The sequence below is a fragment of the Leptodactylus fuscus genome, chromosome 2 (genome assembly GCF_031893055.1).
Source record: "Leptodactylus fuscus isolate aLepFus1 chromosome 2, aLepFus1.hap2, whole genome shotgun sequence".
Taxonomy (NCBI): domain Eukaryota; kingdom Metazoa; phylum Chordata; class Amphibia; order Anura; family Leptodactylidae; genus Leptodactylus; species Leptodactylus fuscus.
Window position 1 is genome coordinate 144,171,569 of NC_134266.1, and position 22,294 is coordinate 144,193,862.

The 22,294-nt window shown below is 40.4% G+C and overlaps 1 protein-coding gene across 3 annotated transcripts in view; it reads left to right on the top strand.

Annotated features, from left to right (window-relative positions):
• DTX2 (deltex E3 ubiquitin ligase 2) overlaps positions 1 to 22,294 on the top strand; it is a 65,694-nt gene that overhangs the window by 37,606 nt on the left and 5,794 nt on the right. For 2 of the 3 annotated variants that reach the window (XM_075264825.1, XM_075264827.1), the window contains exons 4-7: positions 2,724 to 2,782; positions 13,786 to 13,920; positions 20,142 to 20,209; positions 21,667 to 21,825. In XM_075264825.1, the coding sequence (XP_075120926.1) occupies positions 2,724 to 2,782; positions 13,786 to 13,920; positions 20,142 to 20,209; positions 21,667 to 21,825 (421 nt within the window). The remainder of the gene's footprint in view (positions 1 to 2,723; positions 2,783 to 13,785; positions 13,921 to 20,141; positions 20,210 to 21,666; positions 21,826 to 22,294) is intronic. The other variant, XM_075264828.1, reaches the window with a different exon arrangement.

Sequence of the window (22,294 nt, forward strand, 5' to 3'; positions counted from 1 at the left end):
GAATTGTAGAAAAAAAAAGCAAAAAAAAAATACACAGCCCACTCACTAGTCCTCCGCTCTTGGTGCACAGATACAAACCTCCTTGGCAAGAGGTTATATTAAATACAGAAAGACTTGGTATTGCAGCATCCAAAGAGCTACGAAGTAAGAATATAATAAAACGTAACGTTTAATCCATAAAGAAGGAATAGACAATTAGAATAGTACAGGTGCAATAAACCACTAGTATGTATTTATTTCACCTGAACTATTGTATTATTTTTTTTTCCTCTTTCATGGATTAATTAAAAGTTACATTTTATTCTAATTTATTATTTTACTTTGTGGCTCTTTGGATGCTGGAATGCCATGTCTTTTTCTGAATAACTTGAACTGAGAAACATTCATGCCCGTGCACTGATGCCCAGCTATTAAAACTTATATACTAGTAAATAATAATAATAATAAAAAAAATTTCACTTCAAGAAAGACTTAAAATATTAAGACACTACAATACTTATTGTATATGGTTTGTTGTTGCTGTACTGGCTGCAGCAATATGAGAAGGGAAATTTTTAATCTTAAAACAAATTTAAAATTATACGCATCTATTTCTAATGTGCAATATGCACATATAGGATGGCGGTTGCTTTGTACATTCACTTGATTACTAGATATGCAGTGCATTTGGGAACTCTTTAGACTTTCCCTTTTTAACATTTTGTGGCTCAAAAAAATTTTTTTTTTTTTTTTTTTTTTTTAAAAGTGATTTTTAAAAGAAGGGTAAAGTATGTATTCCAATCCTTTTCAAGCCACTCTTTGCTTTGGCTCAAAAATCTAAAAAAAAATTTAAAAAAAATCTCCAAGTAACTTCAGATATCTTGGACCAAATTTTAGCACTCTCCCAAATCCAAAGCCACTGATGTTTCCATTGTGTTTAATTACAATGCCCATGTTTCCTTGTGTCATCTTCTTTGGGTTTGGCTACCACGATCTCGTAGAAGATGAAATGCATGCTCTGGAAATCCCTGCACTGCATCCATTGGGTTCACCCCCAATGGCTAACATCACAGTTAGAAAATTTCCTGGAAGATTCTCTCCAAACAGCACAGTAGGAAGAAACTGTAGCACATACAGAGCAATGTGTGCATGTATAGGTCTGTGAGAGAACAGCTGTAAGTGCCCTCTATAGACCCAGTCATTTTATTCATGAGCCTAGACAGCAAACACTGAGGGAAATAGTAGTATGCCCCCTACACAGACCTGTGATAATACATGGGGCCTGAAGAAAATAATGGGGCAGTTTGCTAGCTGTTAAAAACACTGGCCGCACACGATTTATTGTAAAGGAACCTGAAATATTAATAATTGAAAAATGGCAGCAATTTTATGTATGAAATATGTAAATGTATGGATTTCATTCTAAATTTAGGCTTTTTAGTAAATGACAACCAACCAAATTTTATCCAAAAATATTCAATAGCCCCCAAACCAAAATAGCCATAGCATAACAAAAACTAGGGGTCATAATGAATTATAAAAATATATCAACAAATATTTATTCAGAAATAATACATAAACATATACAAAACATACATTACAAAAATTCTAGAGGGCAGCACAAGTGGTGTCTGGCTGAAACAGTCAGACAAAAAACCAGAACCCTCTCACCGGTGATGTACCCGAAGTAACAACCCAAATAACAAGATCGTATTAAATATAGATGTAAACACTGCTACAAAATAAAGAATGCACCTAGGGATTAGCCTGAGTAACAGACTTCAGGGGATAGTGTCCCATATAGCAAAAAGTCACTTTATCAGATTAATAATATATTTATAATAGGAACCAGCCCCAAGAAGAATCTGCAATAAATATATACAGCGTGTGTAAGCAATGCATACACTATAGGTAACCTAAGTCAAGTGATAGTACATGCCTACAGACATTATTGAGCAGTGTGAACAGGACAATAATAAAGGGGTTAACTCCAAGACATCAGCGGTGAGGAAACCAAAACACCCCGACGCGCGTTTCGCCTTAGCGTGGCTTCATCAGGAGGCTAATCCCTAGGTGCATTCTTTATTTTGTAGCAGTGTTTACATCTATATTTAATACGATCTTGTTATTTGGGTTGTTACTTCGGGTACATCACCGGTGAGAGGGTTCTGGTTTTTTGTCTGACTGTTTCAGCCAGACACCACTTGTGCTGCCCTCTAGAATTTTTGTAATGTGTGTTTTGTATATGTTTATGTATTATTTCTAAATAAATATTTGTTGATATATTTTTATAATTCATTATGACCCCTAGTTTTTGTTATGCTATGGCTTTTTTAGTAAATGAACCTTTATGGCTTATAGAGGACTTGTCACCAAGTCTGTGAGCCCAATGACCTCATCTGATAGGTTCTGTCTCCCTGAGCATTTTGCGGTTTTATTTATCCAAGTCTCTTCAGTCATTCTAAAGATATAAGCCCACTAGTCAAGTGGTCAGTAACGTTGGTTTATCTGGGGCGGGGGTCTCTGTGCTGTAGGTCAAATAGTTAGTTTTCAAAAACACTAAAAGAACCTGAGGATGGTGAACAGATTTGGAGAAACAAAGCGTCCAAATGCTGAGAGTGACAGCACCTATCGGATGAGATATGTCATTGGATTTCTCAGACTGCTCACAAATTCTCTCCAAAATTCTTCTACATTTTTTGTCATTAATACATTTATTTTTTGTTTTCATTTTGGACTTCTAGCGTACCTTCACTTCCTGTACAGACTCCAAAGAACAGTTCCTTAAAACAGGCAATTGCAGGTAACATAATGGTATTGCTAGAAGCTGTAAGTTTCTGAACATGTACATCTTTTGTTGGTTTATGTTGTTCAGCTCTTTAAATTGAAGATTTTTCTCTGTAAGGTCTTGTTCACACCTCTGTTGGTTCTTTTTAGTCAGGTGTCCATTACTACATCATTCTGCCCTTTTAAAGTATATGTTATCCAGTTTAAAAAGAAAAAAGTTGCCAACAGTTATACCAGTGTGAACAAAACCTTATATGCTTCTAAGCAGTGCACTAGTGTTTTGCTTTCATTCTTTAATGTATGTTACTTCTATTTACTACCTCAATAATCTTTTGCTTGCCTAATATTTGCATTTACTAAACTGCTCTGTTATGTCCATGCACAGTATGTAGTAATGTGTCTCTGGATTACTCTGAGATTTTATATACGAAGGGAAATTTAGTACAACAGTCTCTGTCTGTGAACACCAGTATATGATTCTGGACCTGGCACTTGGCCTTTTCAACTTAGGAAATGTTAAAAGGTTTAGGTTTTAAATTAAAAACAAGGATAAAGGGTGTTGTACCAGGCATTAGACTTACCCCCTATTCATAGGACTTGCTGTGATCATAAGAATAAGGCCGGTTGCAGAAGTCCATTCATTAAAAGCACAAGCGGCACATCAGGGACACTGAATGGGCCCGACTTCTGTGGCCCCTTTCATTAAATGAATCCGAGCCACGGAAGCATGGGCCGCAAAATAGGACAGTGAAACTCATGGTCGTTTGTACGGGCTCATTGAAATGAATGGGTCATTGTGCTGACCCATGGATAGCACACTGCACATGAGCATGGTTGTCTGCAACTGACCTAAGGGCCTCTGCTGCTTTATATATGTACATGGGAGAGCCAATCATGCATGCACACTGTCACTTCATTTACATTGGGAACTTCGGGACCTCAGGGGATAAGTTTTGATTGTGATAAAACTTTTGGGACACTAAACCACCCACAGGTCCTATTGGGACAGTGGCTTAGTGTCCTCTACTAGTCCTATCCTAACACATTCACAATTTTAAAAAAGTCTATAGTTGCCGTCTACTCCCAGCACCTGCACAGCAATTTCTTGAAGTAGTACACGGCTGCCTAAGTGTATATAGGCCGGACCTCAGCACCATGCCCAGTGAAGCAAGGTTTACTTCCCTGGCTTCACAGAAGTAGTGTTTAGGCATGCAGTAAGTAGTATCCTAGATGGGAGTGACCTCTAGGCAAGTATAAAGTTATAAAAAAAGGTTTATTTTTAGTTGTAGCAACAGATTATCTTTAGGATACGGTACGCTGAACCACCAGTCCATAAGGACCAGTAGGACCGTGTAGTGTTCCAGAAAGTTATGGTGTATGGGTACTTTTGCGTATTAAATCTGCAGAAGCCGTGTTCTGCATCTTCATCTACTAGTTGGATCCAATATAAAACAAATCAGTTCTAAATTTTGACGTTCCCACAGCATAGGACTGAGACATTGCTGGCGAAGTTTAGGGCTTTAGAATAGATCAAGAAAGCATGACCTACATGCAGTAGTAAAGCAAGATCCATTATTAAGACTGTGTTTTCTTTTTTAAACTATAAATCTAAAGCATTAAGTACTTTGCAAGGTTAATAAAATAATAAATTTTTTAAAAAATATTTCCTTAAAATGGGGATCCAACAACCTTCACTGCTACAGCTTCAACTCCCAGTATGCTCCATTCACTTCTATGGGAGTTCACAGAGCAACAATGAATGCTGGGAGATGTAGTTTTGTAACAGGTGGCGCTCTGAAGGTTACTGACCCCTGCCCTAAAACATAAAGTGCATAATTTTTTTTCTTAAACTTTAAGACTGGCATTTGGTAAGCGTGTACTGTGGTATTAGTGGTGGAATTTATGTATCCTGTCCATCTTTTATTTTCTAAACTGCTTTTAAAAGATAAACGTTGCCTGTGGTAGATACACAGGGAATAGAGTCTCAATATTATTGTAACCTGCAATGAGCAAACACTATTTCTTCCTGTGTTGCATTGGCATTTATAATTCCAACCTGCTCCAGACAAAAAAAAAAAAAAAAATGCAGGCAATCCTCCAGCAGCAGACGGCAGAGCCATTTCTTACATCTCTTTCATACTACAGCCTATATCCAAGGCATGTGAGGGGGATTTGGAGCAAAGCTACACCTTGGCCTCTAATCCTTATGTCACATGCTCCTGATGTAGCCTGGGACATGGAAGAGCACATGCAGAATTAAAATGGGTAGAGAAAGCAGTGGATTCACACTCACTTACAATGGAATCAAAATAGGATCTCTCATAATAATCTTTATTTTATAGCAATAGCACATTCTTTGCCAGTTTACAAATCACAGCGCTTATGTACAGGCAAAATTAGAAATAAGAAAGTAAAAAATAATCATGTTTCTAACAGTAGGAAGGGGGGCCCTGCTCACAACAGCTTACCATCTATATGGAATTGGGAATGATACAGGTTACAGTCCCCAATGTATGTGATGAATACAGGGAACATTAACAAATAGAAGTGCATGTAAGTTAGAAATATATACGGTGCTATTATAACAGTGAGTACCCTGAAAAAGTTCTAGACAGGTTTGGAAAAATGCTACTAATTAATTGAATACAAATTTAATAAAAAGTGATAAAACAAATGAGAAATCTATATAAAAAAAATATTTCTTCTAAAACTGTGTGTAAGTGTACCTGGAAGACTTGACGCTAGTTTGCAGGCAAAGGGTGGTTAAACCAAATATTGACTTTGGTTAATTTTTCTCTTTTTCATTCACTTCATTTTGCTGATTGACAAAAATAAACTATTAACAATTCTATTTTATCCCTATAGAGACACAGCTCAAAAGTGACTTGAGGACCAGGCCTCTTTTTTCAAAACTGACATGTGTCACTTTAAATGGCAATAACTTTGAGACGCTTTAACTTACACAAGTGATTCTGAGATTGTTTTTTCGTAACACATTGTACTTCATGTCAGTAGTAAATTTTAGTCGATATGTTTTGTCTTTAATTATGAAAAAATAGGAAATTTGGTGAAAATTTTGAAAATAATGCAGTATTCAAACTTTGAAATTGCAAGCCTTTCAAATAGAAATCCATACTACCCAAATTTTTTCATAAATATAATTAACCATGTCTCTGATTTATGTAGCAATCAAATTTTAATCACTCTTTCATTTTTTTCAGATATTATAAGGCTTACAAGTCAAACAGTAATTTTCCAAATTTTCAAGAAAATTTCCAAAACACATTTTTCAAGGGACCAGTTCAGTTCTGAAGGGAACTTGAAAGGCCTCTCTAATAAAACCCCCGAAAGTCACCCCATTCTAAAAGCTACACTCCTGAAAGAATACAAAACAGCAGTTAGAAAGTTTCTTAACCCTTTCAGCATTTCACAGCAATTAAAACAAAATGGAGGTCAAATTTTACATTTTTCAATTTCTGTCACTAATATATTCATTTAGCCCTAAGGGTTTACTCCTTTACTAAGGGTTAAAGGAGAAACTGCACCCCACATTTTGTTACACAATTTCTCCCGAGCATGATAATACCCCATATGTGCTGGTACCCTAATGTACGGGTACACGGTCGCTCTCAGAGCGGATGGAGCGCTAATTGGATTTTGTAGGCCAGATTTTGCTAGAATACTTTTCAGGCGCCATGTCCCGTTTGCAGAGCCCCCAAGGTGCCAAAACAGTGGAAACCCCCAAAATGTCACCCCATTTTGGAAACTAGACCCCTCAAGGAATTTATCAAGGGGTATAGTGAGCCCTTTGACCCTACAGGTGTTTCACAGATTTTTTTACCGTTGAGATGTGAAAATGAAAAATTACTCTTTTTATAATAAAATGTCACTGTAGCCCTAAATTTTTCATCTTCACAAGGGGTTAAAGGAAAAATTGCTCCCCAAATTTTGTTACACAGTTTCTCCCGAACACGACAATACCACATATGTTCTGTTACCCTAATGTACGGGCACACGGTCGCTCTCAGAGCGGATGGAGCGCTAATTGGATTTTGTAGGCCAGATTTTGCTAGAATACTTTTCAGGCGCCATGTCCCGTTTGCAGAGCCCCCAAGGTGCCAAAACAGTGGAAACCCCCAAAATGTCACCCCATTTTGGAAACTAGACCCCTCAAGGAATTTATCAAGGGGTATAGTGAGCACTTGGACCCTACAGGAGTGTAACAGAATTGGCCCAACAAAAGGAAAAGTGACATTTTTTGCTATAAAATGTTGCTTTAACCTCAAATTTTGCATTTCCACAAGGGGTTAAAAGAGAAAATGCACCCCAAAAATTGTCAAGCATTTTCTCCCAACTACAGAAATGCCTCATATGTGGATGTAAAGTGATGTATGGGCATACTGTAGGGTCCAGAGCTGAAGGATCTCTATTGGGATTTTGGAGGGCAAATTTAGCTGAAATCTGTTTCAGGCACCATGTTGCATTTGGAGAGCCCCTGAAGTGCTAGAACAGTGGAAACCCCCCCAAAATGACCCCATTTTGAAAACTAGACCCCTCAAGGAATTTATAAAGGGGTTTAGTGAGCACTTGGACCCTACAGGTGTTTCACAGATTTTTTTTTACCATTGAGATGTGAAAATGAAAAATTACTTTTTTTCCAATAAATCGTCCATTTAGCGCCATATTTTTAATTTTTGCAAGTAGTTAGAGAATTAAAAGCCCCCCCAGTTTGTTACACAATTTCTCCTGAACATGGCAATACCCCATATGTGGCCATAATCTGCTGTATGGGTAAATGGTGGGGCTCAGAATGGAAAGATGGCTATTTGGCTTTTGAGGGCAGTTTTCAGGTGCCATGTCGCATTTGCTGAGCCCCTAAAGTACCAATACAATGGAAACCCCTCAAAAGTTACCCCATTTTAGAAACTACACCCGTCAAGGAATGAATCAAGGGGTATTATCATTTTGAGCCTAAAAAATGCTTCCCAAAAATTAATGTACAAAATGAAAATTTTAATTTTTAAAGAAATATGTCATTTCGGTGCCCAATACGTTGCACCCACTTTGTGTTGTCAGAGACCTGCACTCCTAAAACTATTAAGTGGGCGATCCCGAGGGGCAAAAAATTATATATGTGGGTGTAAACTGCTGCTTGGGCATACAGCAGGGCTCAGAAGGGAAGGAGCACTGAGCTTTTTAGCTTTTGGGGTACAGATTTAGAGGGACTTTCTGGGTGCCATGTTGTTTTTGCAGAGCCCTGGAGATGCCAATGAACTGGAATTCCCAAAGAAGTGACCCCATTTTGTAAGGGCAATTTTAGGGTCTCTGCAAAAGTGTCATGGCATCCAAAAAAAAAAACCAAACCGTCTAAGTCTGTGCTACAAAAACCAAATAACCCTTCTTCCCTTCTGTGTCTGGCTGTGCCCTAATATCAGTTTATTCCCACATATGACATTACGTGCATTATCCTGGGTACACCAGTGTCATACATGTGTCATAAACTGCAGTTTGGGCACACAGCAGGGCGCAGAAGGGAAGGAGCGCGATGAGGCTTTTGGAGTACAGATTCAGATGTTTGGTATCTGGACGCAATGTCATGTTTGTAGAGTCTGTAAGGTACCGGAAAAGTGGATTCCACAAAGGAGTGACCCCAGTTTGAAAACTGCACCCCTCAAAGAATTTATCAGGGGGTGTAGTGAGTATTAGTATCCCAGACGTGACTGCACAGCGGATGGCGAAGAGGGAATATATAAGCAGTGCGGAGTACATTGGGAACACCAAATTGCCTACTATGTCCCAGTAGCTCCTATGATTGGGGGAGTCACTCTGGGGGTCACTTTGGGGTCACTTCCGGTGTCTTTTCGTTCATAAGCTGTAAATCTGGGGTGTCCCCTGATATACGCTCGCACAGCTTATATATTCTCTACCTGATGCAGCCAGTCGTGTTCTAATAATTTGGCGGTTTTTGCGGGCTTTTGTTCCTGCATTACTAGATGCTGTATTTTCTTTATTTTTCTGGTGACGTGGCCATATAAGGGCTTGTTGTTTGCGGGATGCGATGCATTTTGTAATGACACCATTTTTGAGTGCCTCAACTTACCGAATACATTTTATTAACTCTTTTTTTTGCTGGATTAAAAAAAAAAAATCAACTCCGGGAATTGCGTTTTACCTTTAAAATTTTTTGCCATGCAGCGTACAGTATAAGTAACATATTATCTTTATTCTGCAGGTCGGTACAGTTACGGTGATACCTCATTTATATTATTTTTTTATGCAATACTAATTCTGCAGAATAAAAACACTTTTGGAGACATAAATCAATGTTTTTTGCATCGCCATATTTTGAGAGGCGTAACATTTTTATTTTTTGGTTGACAGTGTTGGTTGAGGGCTTATTTTTTGCGGGACAATGTGTGCTTTTTATTGGCACTGTTGTGAGGTGCATTTGACTTTTTGATCACTTTTTATAGCACATTCTGTAAGGTGAGATGGCGAAAAATCACTACTTCCGGCGGGTTTTTTCTGTGGTTCACCGTGTACATTAAATATTGTTTCAGTTTTATTGTACAGATTGTTACGGACGCGGTGATACCAAATATGTATTGTTTTTATTAATTTTTAGGGGTTTTTTCTATATAATTCATTTTCTATAGAGAAAAAGGGTTTTTGGAGCTTTATAACTTTATTAATTGTTTCAAAACACTTTTATTTATTTTTTTCCACTTTTTTTTTTTTTTTTTTTTTTAACTTTTTCATGTATCCCTTTAGGACACTTGGAGGAGTGATGATTGCATCACTGATCCACTATCATAGAGTGAGACACAGGCTGCAGTAACAGCCTGCACGTGTCACTCTGCAAACAGGAAGTGAGTCGTACGGACGGAACAGACTCACTTCCAGAAGACGCCGGCCAGGATACAAAGGTAAGTGGGACTCAGGGCTGGCTGGGGTCACTAAACAGACCCCTGGCCACTTAGTAGGGATACCAGCACCCCCCGATCTCACAGCGGGGGGTGCTGGGGACCCCTACACGATCGGGCAACCCGTTGTTTGCCGTGATCATGTTTGATCACGGCAATCAACGGGTTAAAACCCAAAATCGGCACTCATGTCCGATGGAGGGTGATGGAGCAGGGTGTTAGGTGTCAGATACAACTAACACCCGCTCCTAGAACGCCCACACTGCGCTGCGGGGATTGTTTACATCCATGTGGTTCTATTACCACATCGGTCGTGAAGCACTAGACATCCATGTGGTAATAGTACCACATGGGTCGGGAAGGGGCTATAGCATTCTTATTTATTTATTCTACCAACTCTTACATAGTGAACATATTCCACAGCGCTTAAGGCTACGCTCACATCTGCGTGAAGGTGTCTGTTCTGGTCTGTCAGAGGGATATATACACTGGCAGACTTGCCTCAAAGCTCTACATGTGGTCAATTTTTTCCAATGACGTTTCATTGTTTTTTTCTTCTGATAAGTTGTCAAACAAAAATACAGTTAAATTGGTTTGTTTTCGGTTAATGGGAATCTAGAAGGAAAAATAGGTATCTAATGACCGTATATTGTGTCTAGATCTCTGCTGTTGATAATCACCTCTATCACCCAGCTCTGTCCCCTTTGCTTGAGTGACTTCTACCACTTTGTCTGCAGAGAAGGAGCAATAATCTGGGGCTGAAAACAATACCCTAGCAGGAGGAGAAACGCCCATAAAGCCCTTCTCTGCTGATTTGTCATGAAAATGGAGTTACAATGCAGAATGTGGAAGGCATCTTTGGAAAGTGTTGACTCCGCCTTACAAGGTCATTAGTCTCCCTTGAAGGTGTTGGGCCCACTGTGTTTTACAGTACCTGTAAAGTGAATGGGATTCTGCTAATCTCATCCACACATTGCAGAAAAAATCCTAAATGGAAAAGCTACATTTTCAAAAAAAACAGTATCAATTCTACCTGCGGATATGCCAGTGTTTTCCACCTAGGTATAGTACGCGTGGAAAGTCAGCAGAGGAAAATATTGTGAAAATGCAATGAAAAACACTGCGGAAAAAAACGATGCGTCACATACATCAGTAGATATACACATTGTCTTTACCATGAGATATTTATTATTACTCACTGGAAGAGTCGACTGCACAGCTGTCGCAGTTTGACGAAGACGGAAGAGGCAGTTGCAGCTGAAGGTGGAAGCTGAAGCCTTTTACAGCTAGGCATCATCACTTCTCAAGCTATAAGGGGAGATATATATCTGTCCCCAAACCAACCGATATCTCCAGCACCAGGTTACATACCAGGAAAGCTGACCGCTGTCTGCCTTCTAGCAGTATATAGTACCAGACATCTATGAGGACATGAAAGGTCCTCTTTAAAGAGGTTGCCTGAAATTGCAAATTACTTTTTTCCACAAACATTGCCATTTTTCTGTTTGTGTTTTATATCCTGACCACATTTATATTATAGAAAACTTTTTTCACTGATTCTTTCATCCTGTTGTTAGAAATAGTCATATATATGGTATAGTTGCAAAGTAGTTAACCAAACCTTTTTTTGTTTATCAGTGCAGCTATTCATGTTTGCTTGAATTAACCCCTGCTTATGCTTCAGTTTACCGTTAAAATATTTGCTGCTTTCTTTTTTAATACTGTGTTTGCATTTTTGTTAGTTAGGTTTGTTACAATAAAATGCTGAGTTTGATGTTCTCTCTTCTTTGCTTACTTTAAACTTTTTGTTACAAAGCGTTCTTGTGGTGTCATAGTTAAAGAAATGTATTTTATTTTATACCATTAGGTGTCCTAGTTAAAGAGATGTATTTTATACATATATATATATATATATATATATATATATAGGTATGGAGATATATATATATATATATATATATATATATATATATATATATATATATATATATATATATATATATATATATATATATCCATTTCATCAGTAGTAGTGGTAGTCTTTTCTAATTACCGGTACTAAAAAACCCACAGGGGCAGGGGAAGAGGATTTGTGATGCACAGAATTTTACTGACAAAATAAAAAAAGTAAATTAGCATTTTAGTGTGAAAAGAAGCACCATGTAGTTCTATGGGGGAGGCACACAAGAGGTCACGGTTGAAATGATCATGGAAGAGCCTGTGTTCGCAGACGTGTCGAGAGGTGGTGTGGGCCCTGGTAGCTAAAGAAAGTGAAACTGCAAAATGTAATGCAATGCTATACAGCTCAGGACAGCTGATACTCATGTGAAGTTTTGCAGAGGGACCCAAGCTGAGCTCTTGCACGAGGATGAGCATTTAGCTAAGCTTTTGCTTAAAGGGAGTCTCTCATTACAATTGCAATTTTTGATACTAACACGTAGGAATAGCCTTCAAAAAAGGCTATTCTTCTGCTACCTTTAGAAGTCGCCTTCTTGCTGCCACTCAGTAGATATGCTGGTTTCCTTTGGTATACAAATGAGTTCTCTCGTAGCACTGGGGGCGGTCCCAGCGCTCAAACAGCACTGGGGGCATCCCCTGTGCTGCAAGAAAACTCTCCAGGACAGCCTCTGTCTTCTTCAGGCACACAGTTCCGCGATGCCTTCTTCCGTGGTTTCTTCTGGATTTAAATGTCAAGCATGTGCAGTAGGCTCTGCCATCCAGCAGAGTCGACTGCGCATGTCTGTGTCTATTTTCTTGTGGCTGCTTACACAGTACACTCGTGTAAGTGGCCGCAAGAAAATGGCTGCAAACATGCGCAGTTGGCTCTGCCTGACCTTTAAATCCAGAAGAAACTATCAGAAGAAGACATCATAGAGAGGCGTGCCAGAAGAAGACAGAGGCTGTCCTGGAGAGCTTACTCGCAGCACAGGGGAAGCCCCCGGTACTGTTTGAGCGCCGGGGACCGCCCCCAGTGCTGCGAGAGAACTCATTTGCATACTGAAGAAAACTGGGATATTTACTGAATGGCGGCACGGAGAATGCCTCTAAAGGAGGAGGAGAAGACTAGCCTTTCTTAAAGGGTTTCTATCATTAGGATTTTACAATTTTTTTTTTATTTTTTTTTAACTAAGCTTATCTTCATGTAGCCTTTAGAAAGGCTATTGTAGACATACCTTTTGTTTTGTGATTGATGCAACCAATTTCAAGAAAAACTTAGTGTGCAAAATCAGTCTTTTCGGAGCACGGTGCTCCTTGTGCTGCAAGCACCCCCCGCATAATTATCCTGGACCTACATTGCCGCCCCCTTCTTGCTTGCTCTTCACTCCTTCTTCTCTTCTTTCTTCCTAGTCCTGTTGAATGTCGAATGAAATTTTGCGCATGTGCTGTACGCTCAAGTCTGAAGCAGAAGTGGTCAAGCATACAGCACATGCACGAGATTTAATTCACACTGACGGGACAAGGAAGAAAGAAGAAGAAAATCGGTGAACTACAAGCAAGAGGGACCGGCGATGCAGATCCATGATGATGATGTGGGGGTGCTTGCAGCTCAAGGGGTACGCACACCATGCTCAGAAAAGACTGATTTGCATAAGATGATGAATTTTTCTTGAAATTGGCTGAATCGATCACAAAACAAAAGATATGTCTACAATAGCCTTTCTAAAGGCTACGTGAAGATTGGCTTAGTTTAAAATGTAGAATCCCTTTAAGGCTATTCCTACACGTTAGTCTTAAAAAATGTGATTGTAATGATAGAATTCCTTTAAAAGAATTTATTTGTAGAATGTAATCCATCTCACAAGAAGTTTAAAAATTCTTGGTTTTTATTCTGGTTTTCATTTGTTCAGCATACCCCCTTTTTTTTTTTTTTTTTTTTTGTTCAAGTTTGCATGAACAACTTTAAGCATGTGTTTATATATATTTATAAAGAAAAACTGCTTTTTTTTTTCCTCATTTTTAATTTGTTTTTGCATATTTTGTTTTATGTGGCATTTCCTACATAATTCATTTAGAGTTTGTTTTATTTGTACTTTATTTTTGTTTCCTACCCTCCCCATTGTTTCCTTTTTGCATGTGGATTATCATGTATACCTAGGCATGACGGCTATTCTGATGTCTGCAGCTGGACTCCCCGTTCGCCTTACCTCTGCATCCGCACCCACCAACCCAAACGTGGCCAGTAAACGTGATAAAAACTCAGTTAGGAGATTGAGGAAAATGCCAAAGAAAGGTAGTTTATCCAATCCTTTCACATCCCTTTTCATAATTCTTTATTTTATTTTTGATTTTTTTTTTTCTTTTAAGTTACTATATATACTCGAGTATAAGCCGACTTTTTCAGCACATTTTTCATGCTAAAAAAGCTCTCCTTGGCTTATACACAAGTCAGGGTCCGTGGAGCACAGAAAACTGGAAGGGGGAGGTCCTTTAGTGCTACTGCTCTGTGATTGGCTTGTCATGTATTCATTTGACTGTAGGTCCTGTAGCCACTGGTATGTAACATCTGCAGATAAGGTTGAGTCTAAATCCTAGTAGCTCCGCCCACACCAGAGTCTGATCACATGGTCATGACGTCATCAGAGGTCCTTTAGCACACTAGGATTTAGCATCTACCCTGCAGATGAGTGGCCAGGATTCATTGTGTCTTATGGAAGATGTCTGTTGTATGGAGGAGAGGAAGCTACAGTAAAGTGACACACACAGGGACCTTCCTTTAGTTACTCTGCCTATTAATGTCAGGCATTTGGGGTTATTCATTTAGATTCAGTAACTCCATGTGCCTCACATTAATAACAGTTAACCCCATCATGTCCCTCATTTTAACCCCTGTGTGCCCCATATAAGGGTTACTAATATGTGAGACACATGGGGGTACTAATGAAGGACCTTAATTATGAAGATGCCTAATTACCTCCATATGTCCCACATATCAGTAACTCTTATGTGAGGCACACAGGGGGTTAATGTGAGGAACATGATGGGGTTAACTGCTATTACTATGATCCCCATGGAGTTACTAAGCTGCAATGCACATGACCAGACTTTTTATCTGCAATGATGGATCCCCCCCCCCCTTCAACTTATACTCGAGTCAATAAGTTATTCCCAGTTTTTTGTGGTAAAATTAGGGGTCTCTGCTTATATTCGGGTTGGCTTATACTCGAATATATACGGTATTTTCAAGTTAATACAGCCATATTGATGCATGTTTTCTGTTACTGAATCGGGGCAGTTTCTCCTCCTCCCTGCATTTACTATTAGAAGCGTTTTTTAAAACTCAATTTTTATTTATTTTTTGCCCCCCAGAATCTACTCCAGCTTCATATTATATATCCAGGTTGTCTAAAGTGATCATTCACTTAGTCGCATAATAGGCCTTTTATTTACTATCTACTGAATTCTGAAGATGCTTTAATTAAGTTATGTGTAATAATGAAAATGACACACGTAAAAAGTATTGAACGCTGGAAGAAAGGTGCAAAAATCCATGGAAAGTCCTTACACAGGCTGAAATATAGCAGTAAATAGAAAGCAATCCTGCCTCTTAGTGGGAAAATATCAGCTGGTTCAACTGGTGGACTATAAAAAGGTGTCTTATTACTAAGGCCTGGTTCACATCTGCATTCGGTATACTGTTCGGGGAGTGCTTGAAGTACTTTTCTCTCCGCATGACTCATGCGGACTACACACGGACCCCATTATAGTCTGTGTGGTTTCATTGCTCACTGCTTTTGAATACGTTCGGGCGGGGGAGGGGGTCTCCAAGCGGACTTAACGAACGAAATACCGAATGCAGATCTGAACGAGGCCTAAGGTGTCACACAAGAAACTTCTCATGATGGGTAAAACCAGTGAGCTGTCTCAAGACCTTCACCACCTTATTGTTGCAAAACCTACTGATTGCATTGGTTACCGAAGAATTTCTCAATTACAGAAGGTTCCAATGAGTACTGTTGGAGCCATAAACCAGCCATGACCAGATGCTTATATGAGGGGTCATTAAAGGTCAGCCTGTCAAGTCTATTTCTGTCCCTGGTTGATATACTGCTCCCCCAGCAGGCCACACTGAAAAAGATGGCTGAAGCAACCACAGAGTTGAAGAAAGCCCTAAGACAGTGGTTCTCAACCTTTCTAATGCCGTGACTTGAGAGTGACGCGGAGAGCCGCATCACTCTCGAGTCAAAACACGCTTGCCACGACTGTCGCAGCTTCCCCCCCCCCGGAGTCGGCTCAAATTAATGGGCCGACTCCGGAGGTTGCTGCCGCCAGGCAGACGCCGTGGTTCACCGAGCCGCGGAATCCGCCTGAAGAAAGGGCAGCCCGCTTTCTTTTTCCGTGAGCGACAGCATGCCGCTCACGCAAAAAACAAGCTTGGCGGTCTAAATAGACCGCCGTTGTGAGGGGGCGGATTATGACGTGGATTTTGCGGAATAATCTGCCCCCTCTGTGTGAACGGGCCTTAATTTTGCTACAGTTATGATTCGGAATGTAAATACCTGATATGCATTATGTATTCTCATTGCTACAAATCAAACATAATTTAAACATAGTGATTAATCACAAAAGCTCTCTTCCACTAAATCTGCTGAACCCCCCTATCATGCTCACACACTGCCTGAACCCCCCTATCATGCTCACACACAGCCTGAACCCCCCTATCATGCGCACACACAGCCTGAACCCCACTATCATACTCACACACAGCCTGTACCCCACTATCATACTCACACACAGCCTGAACCCCTCTCATACTCACATACAGCCTGCACCCCTCTATCATGCTCACACACAGCCTGCACCCCTCTATCATACTCACACACAGCCTGCACCCCTCTATCATACTCACACACAGCCTGAACCCCACTATCATGCTCACATACAGTCTGAACCCCTCTATCATACTCACATACACAGTCTGAACCCCTCTATCATACTCACATACAGCCTGAACCCCACTATCATGCTCACACACAGTCTGCACCCCCTTCCCCCCCCCTCGCTTACACATGCTATCTCTTCTCTCCATCTTACCTTCCAGTCTCCATCTACTGCAGCCTTCTCTTCCTGTGTAACTCGGCACTGTCCTGAATAACTCCGATTACATGATCATGACATCATCACAGGTCCTTCAGCCCACTAGGATCTACCCTGCTGCAGACAGTAGCGCGGCTTCTCAACTGCTAAAGCCATCGGAAATATGTATTTTCCGATGGCTTTTGGCGACCCCTGTGTTTTGGTCATTCGACCCCCGCCGGGGTCGTGACCCACAGGTTGAGAACCGCTGCCCTAAGAAGTGTCCCCTGGACTCCGAAGACCCTCAGCCTCCTGAGCAGGTAGAGTCTGCTGTGGCCCTTTCTGTGCAGCGCCTCCAGGTGATCAGCCCAGTCTAGTTTATTATTGAGGAGCATGCCCAGGTACTTATAGGTCCTGACTATCTCAATACATGTCCCTTGGATCTCCACCGGGGTCGGAGCACTTCTCCGTTTACTAAAGTCCCCACCATCTCCTTGGTCTTCCCAGCATTAATTCTGAGCTGGTTCTGCTGGCACCATTCAACAAAATCCCGGTTTAAGTCTCTGTATTCCCTATCGTCACCATCAGTGAAAAGGCCTACTATAGCAGAGTCATCTGAGTCCTTCTGTAAGTAACAGCTGGATGAGTTGTGCCTAAAGTCAGCAGTGTACAGTGTGAAGAGAAATGGGGCAAGAACTGTACTTTGTGGTGCCCCCGTACTACAGATCAGTGTCAGACACACAGTCCTGGGCTCTCGCATACTGAGGGCGGTTTGTCAGTTAATCTAGTATCCAGTTGGACAGGTGGTGGTCCACACAACCAAGGTCCAGCTTGTACCTCAGTATCCCCATTGAATGGTATTGGATGCACTGGAGAAGTCAAAGAACATTATTCTCACAGTGTTCCCGGGTTTCTCCAGGTGAGAGAGAGCTCTATGAAGAAGGTGGATGATGGCGTCATCTACCCCAATGCCCGGCCGATAGACAAACTGGAGGGGGTCCAGAGCGGAGCTCACTAGGGGGCGTAGGTGTGTCAGGACCAGTCTCTCTAGGACCTTCATCAGGTGGGATGTCAGTGCTACAGGTCGGTAGTCATTGTAGCCCATCGGGTTGGGTTTCTTTGGGATTGGTACCACACAAGATGTTTTCCACAGTCGAGCCCCCTAATGAATCCTCCCTTATAGTTATAATTCCCCCTCCTTACAACCCCCTTATACTACTAAAATGCCCACAACTGTGCCAAAACTGCGATGCTTTAAACAGAGCTGCTGCCATATCCTCCATGTTCACACACAGGACGTCGGTGCACGTCCGTGCAGGAGGCACGATGCTATTATGTCATCTCACCCGTCTGTTCTGTCTGTGGTCTCTGTGTCTTGTGAACCGCAGGCCTGAAGTGGCTTGCGGTTTACAAGACAGTTGCAGAACACCAATCTAGTCCACACTGGCCCCACTGAATTGGTGGGACAAGTGCAACCACCCCCTCTGCCCCCCTTCGCTAGCTACACCACTGGAAGTGACCCTCCAAGCACATACTCCATACACAGTCACTCAGTGAGAGGCAGGAACAGCTCTCAATACAGAAGCAAGGGGAAGAATAAAGAGATGCAGGATTTCACTGAAAAGAGCCAATAATTTAATAAAGTATCTTAATAAAATTATTAATGACACAAATACTGCCATAAAATCAAAAGTTATCCCAGCATTTAGGTAGGCTTTAAGTTTTATATTCACAATGGTGTCCAGTGGTGGTTTATAGCAGAGACCTGAAGAAACACAAAGTATGAAATTAATATGCATGAAATATTGCATGACTACAACAGTATCTACAGCTTTTATCTACACTTAGACCTTTATGCATTTTCAAAACAATGTTTCTTAACATGACATTTATGGGGTTACAGAAATCTATTCAAAATTATCTTAAATTTGGTGTTAAAATAGTGTTCTGTAACATAGGATCTTCCTTAGTATATCAGTGTGTTACCTACCATGGGAAGTGTACCGTCACATCACTACAGTGTGTGCAGCCTGGTTATAAAGCAGGTCTCATTTTGTGCTCAAACTTCCCTTTTGTTGCTATTGACCAATGGACTCTGAAGTATTGTGAAATAACTTGGTTTCCTTAAGCAACAGCTTGGCACAAATAACTCAAATAACAGGTTCAGTTTAAACACTCCATGGCAAAACTTGTTTTCTTCATGTTTGTCTTGCTTCTTAAACTCCTTCTGACCTCAGACTTGCAGAAGAGAAGTGAGGAGGACCTGCAGCCCCAGCACTAGTAATGAGTAGGGGTCTCCTCAATGCCTGTTACAGATCTGCTCATTGTCTCCATCTCTGGAGGGGTTATCTTGCTTGTGCATATCTCTTAAGCACTCTTTATAAGCGATATTGTAACGGATCTCAGGATTTATCTTTTAAATTGGTAAAAGAACAATCCGAAAGGGAAGTTTTATTAGTTTTGTTTGCAGTGACTGAGCTTTGCTAGGCCTGAAACATGCCTTTTGAAAGAAGCACTGAGAAAGTTCAAGACACAGTTTCTGGTTGTGCGAGTTCTTTTTCCTGGCTACATCACTTCTTTCGGTGTTAGAGAACAGTAACCGGGAGAATGGAGGTGCTTGTAAACACAAGGTCACAGTGTGAAGGACCAACAGGGCGACATTCATCTCTTGTTGAGCAGATCACACAATCGATACTGTATTCCAATGTAGATAGAGAGGATAGTACACTCAAAACATTCTGCATGGGATGAATTGCACAGATGTGAAGAGAGAAAAAATAGAGCACGTACAGCAGACTTTTTGGGAACGGTAACTTAGTCCTTTGCATTGATGTCTTTAAGTGCAAGGCAGAAGAGATCCTCCTATGATAAACATCTGTGTAAAAATTGCACACGAAAAAGGGCTGCCAAGAAACAACTCCTGCCTGTTTACTTTAGACTGCTTAAGTCCATAAGTTTCTACAGTGTAAATTCAATGCAGAGGTTGTGCAAATAGGTGAATACACTGTAATGTCTCAGGTTGGCTCATGTGTCAGTCTCGTATGAAATTGGCAGAGGAAAAAGTACTGCACACGTGACATTTTTTGTGTCTGTTTAAAAACAACGGACACCCAACAGACCCCATTATAGTCACATATGTATGTGCTATTATAGCATACTGCCTCTCAGCGGACCAGTACAATAAACAGCCCAGATGTGAATGTAGCCCTAATATTTATCAGGGCACCATATTGTTCAATGTGTTTATTTTTTTTTTTTTTTTATTATACCACTGAAATATAAAAAAACAAAAACTTGAGAGTCTTCAGTAGTTTTTGTTTTTGATATGTTATACCCACTGGCTAACACGATACAAAAACAGTTTTCCTTACACTGAAATATAGAGCAACAAAGAAACTTAATGAAACTTAGTTTAAAACTGTTATTTTATGTCTTCAGCAATCTCATCTGACCCAGAACAAGTTGTTAAGAAGTACATGGAAAACCTCCAGAAACCACCAGAAGAGGTATAGTAATTTGGTTCATGAAATACAATAAAAGCTTGACCCCTTTTAGATAGTTGTGGCCGATAGCTGAGATAGCCAGCTAGTTGGAGATTCAGCTAATTGGACGCCCATGGATTTGCCAAAACAGAGTGCCTCGAGTGTCAGGCAAGGGCAGTGCCACTGCATCTTCTGGTGGTTAGCCACATTGATAGCTGCAGGCATTTTGTTGTAGTAATCAGTACTACTTACTATACTGGCAATTTTGTACTAATTTTATCGATATGTTAATTACCCTGCGCAGAACAGCGGAAGTCTTCTCAGTGTCCCCTGAGCACTACTTGTGTCATCAGCCTTCCCTGGTTCTCACCACCCCCTTCTTTACACATGATGACGCAAGCAGCGCTCAGGGAACATTGAGAAGGCTTCCGAGTGCACCATGCAGGATAATTAGCATATCAATAAAACCGGGCTAATTCAAAAATGGTGGCACCGATCGATGAATAAAAGATATGCCTGGAATAGCCTTTCAAAAAGGCTTTGCAAAGATATGCTTCGTTAAAAATTGCTATAGCCAACGATAGACTTCCTTTAACAGTTTTCCCACTAATTAATTTTATTTCCTTTTTAGCACAACCATTAATGCACCCATCGGTCTTCACTATATTTAGAAGTTTCTACAGTGCATTCACGCACAGATCAATGGAACCAGTGGTGGAACTACCGCTGTAGTATAATTACCCACAGTGGCCCATTCACACACCATGTTGTGTGGAGGGGCCACTGTGGGATATTATACTGTGTGTTGGGGGGCCACTAAATGATGATATACTGCATGAAGGAGCAACTATAGAATATTATATGGAGCATTGTGGGGGCCAGGAAGGGGGGTGCTATACAGTGTGGGGATGCCAAAGTGAAAAGTTTTCTATGGGTAAGTAATTTTGCAGCCTTTTAAATATTTTCTCTAACTATCTAGTGGTCACACCTTTGTTGTCTCGATTGGTTGTCAGTGGATATGACCATGAATTCAGGAACTTTCTACGGGTCCATTCACACGGAGGAAAATTGTGAGGAATTTGGTGTGGAATTTTACACGCTGGAAAAAAAGCCTCTTCTGATACTTGTAGTGTCCCTGCCTGATAATACAACTGCAATAAAAAAAATAAAAAAATCAGGGCTGGGTTCTTGACAAGTCCCAGACCATAGAAAGTTTCTGCATTTGTGGTCATATCCATTGGCAACTGATCAAGGCAACAGACTGTCACTACTGAGATGGTTAGAGGAAATCTTTAAAACTTTGCATAATTTTTATCTACTTATATTTGAACAAATGTCTAACTTTTAATTATCTACAAATATGGATATGATTATGTTCATGGGAATACCCATTTAAGTCTTTGTTTTAAAAATTTGCTCATGTAAAAAAAAGGGGGGTTTCTTTTTTTTTTTTTTAATTTTTCTGTTCTGTTTATTTTAAGGATTGTATTATCTGCATGGAAACTCTGACCTCTGCATCTGGGTACAGCGAGTCTTCAGAGTGCAAAAACATCAAGGATACAGCAGTAGGGAAACTGAAGAAGTGTGGCCATATTTTTCATCAGCTTTGTATGTTAGAAATGTATAACAGTGGGAACAAGGTAATAAATCTGCTTTCAGTTGGTCATTTATGTGTCATCTAGCCATTCTTTTCTTTTCTTTGTGGTACTGATAAACTTCTATAGAATAGGCTTCCTGAAAAACCGGTTTATGGAGAGCCTACATTAGGGTCTTGTGCATTTGCCACCACCCCATTGATGTTTAATCCTTGTGTGTTTGTAGAGTGTTTAGTAATAAATCTGCAATGCATAGATGCCAAAAATAATATTTTTATTTTCCTTCCCAAGTCACATCGATGAGTTAATTAACTTTTTATATAATGATAGTAGATTGCCCAGTTCTTACGCCTTAATGTCCTTGTTTTCTCTCCATGTGGTAAGTACTAGATAGAGATGAGCGAACACTATTCGAAACAGCCGTTTCGAATAGCACGCTCCCATAGAAATGAATGGAAGCGGCCCACAGCCGGCCGCTTAACCCCCCACGTGCCGGCTACGTCCATTTCTATGG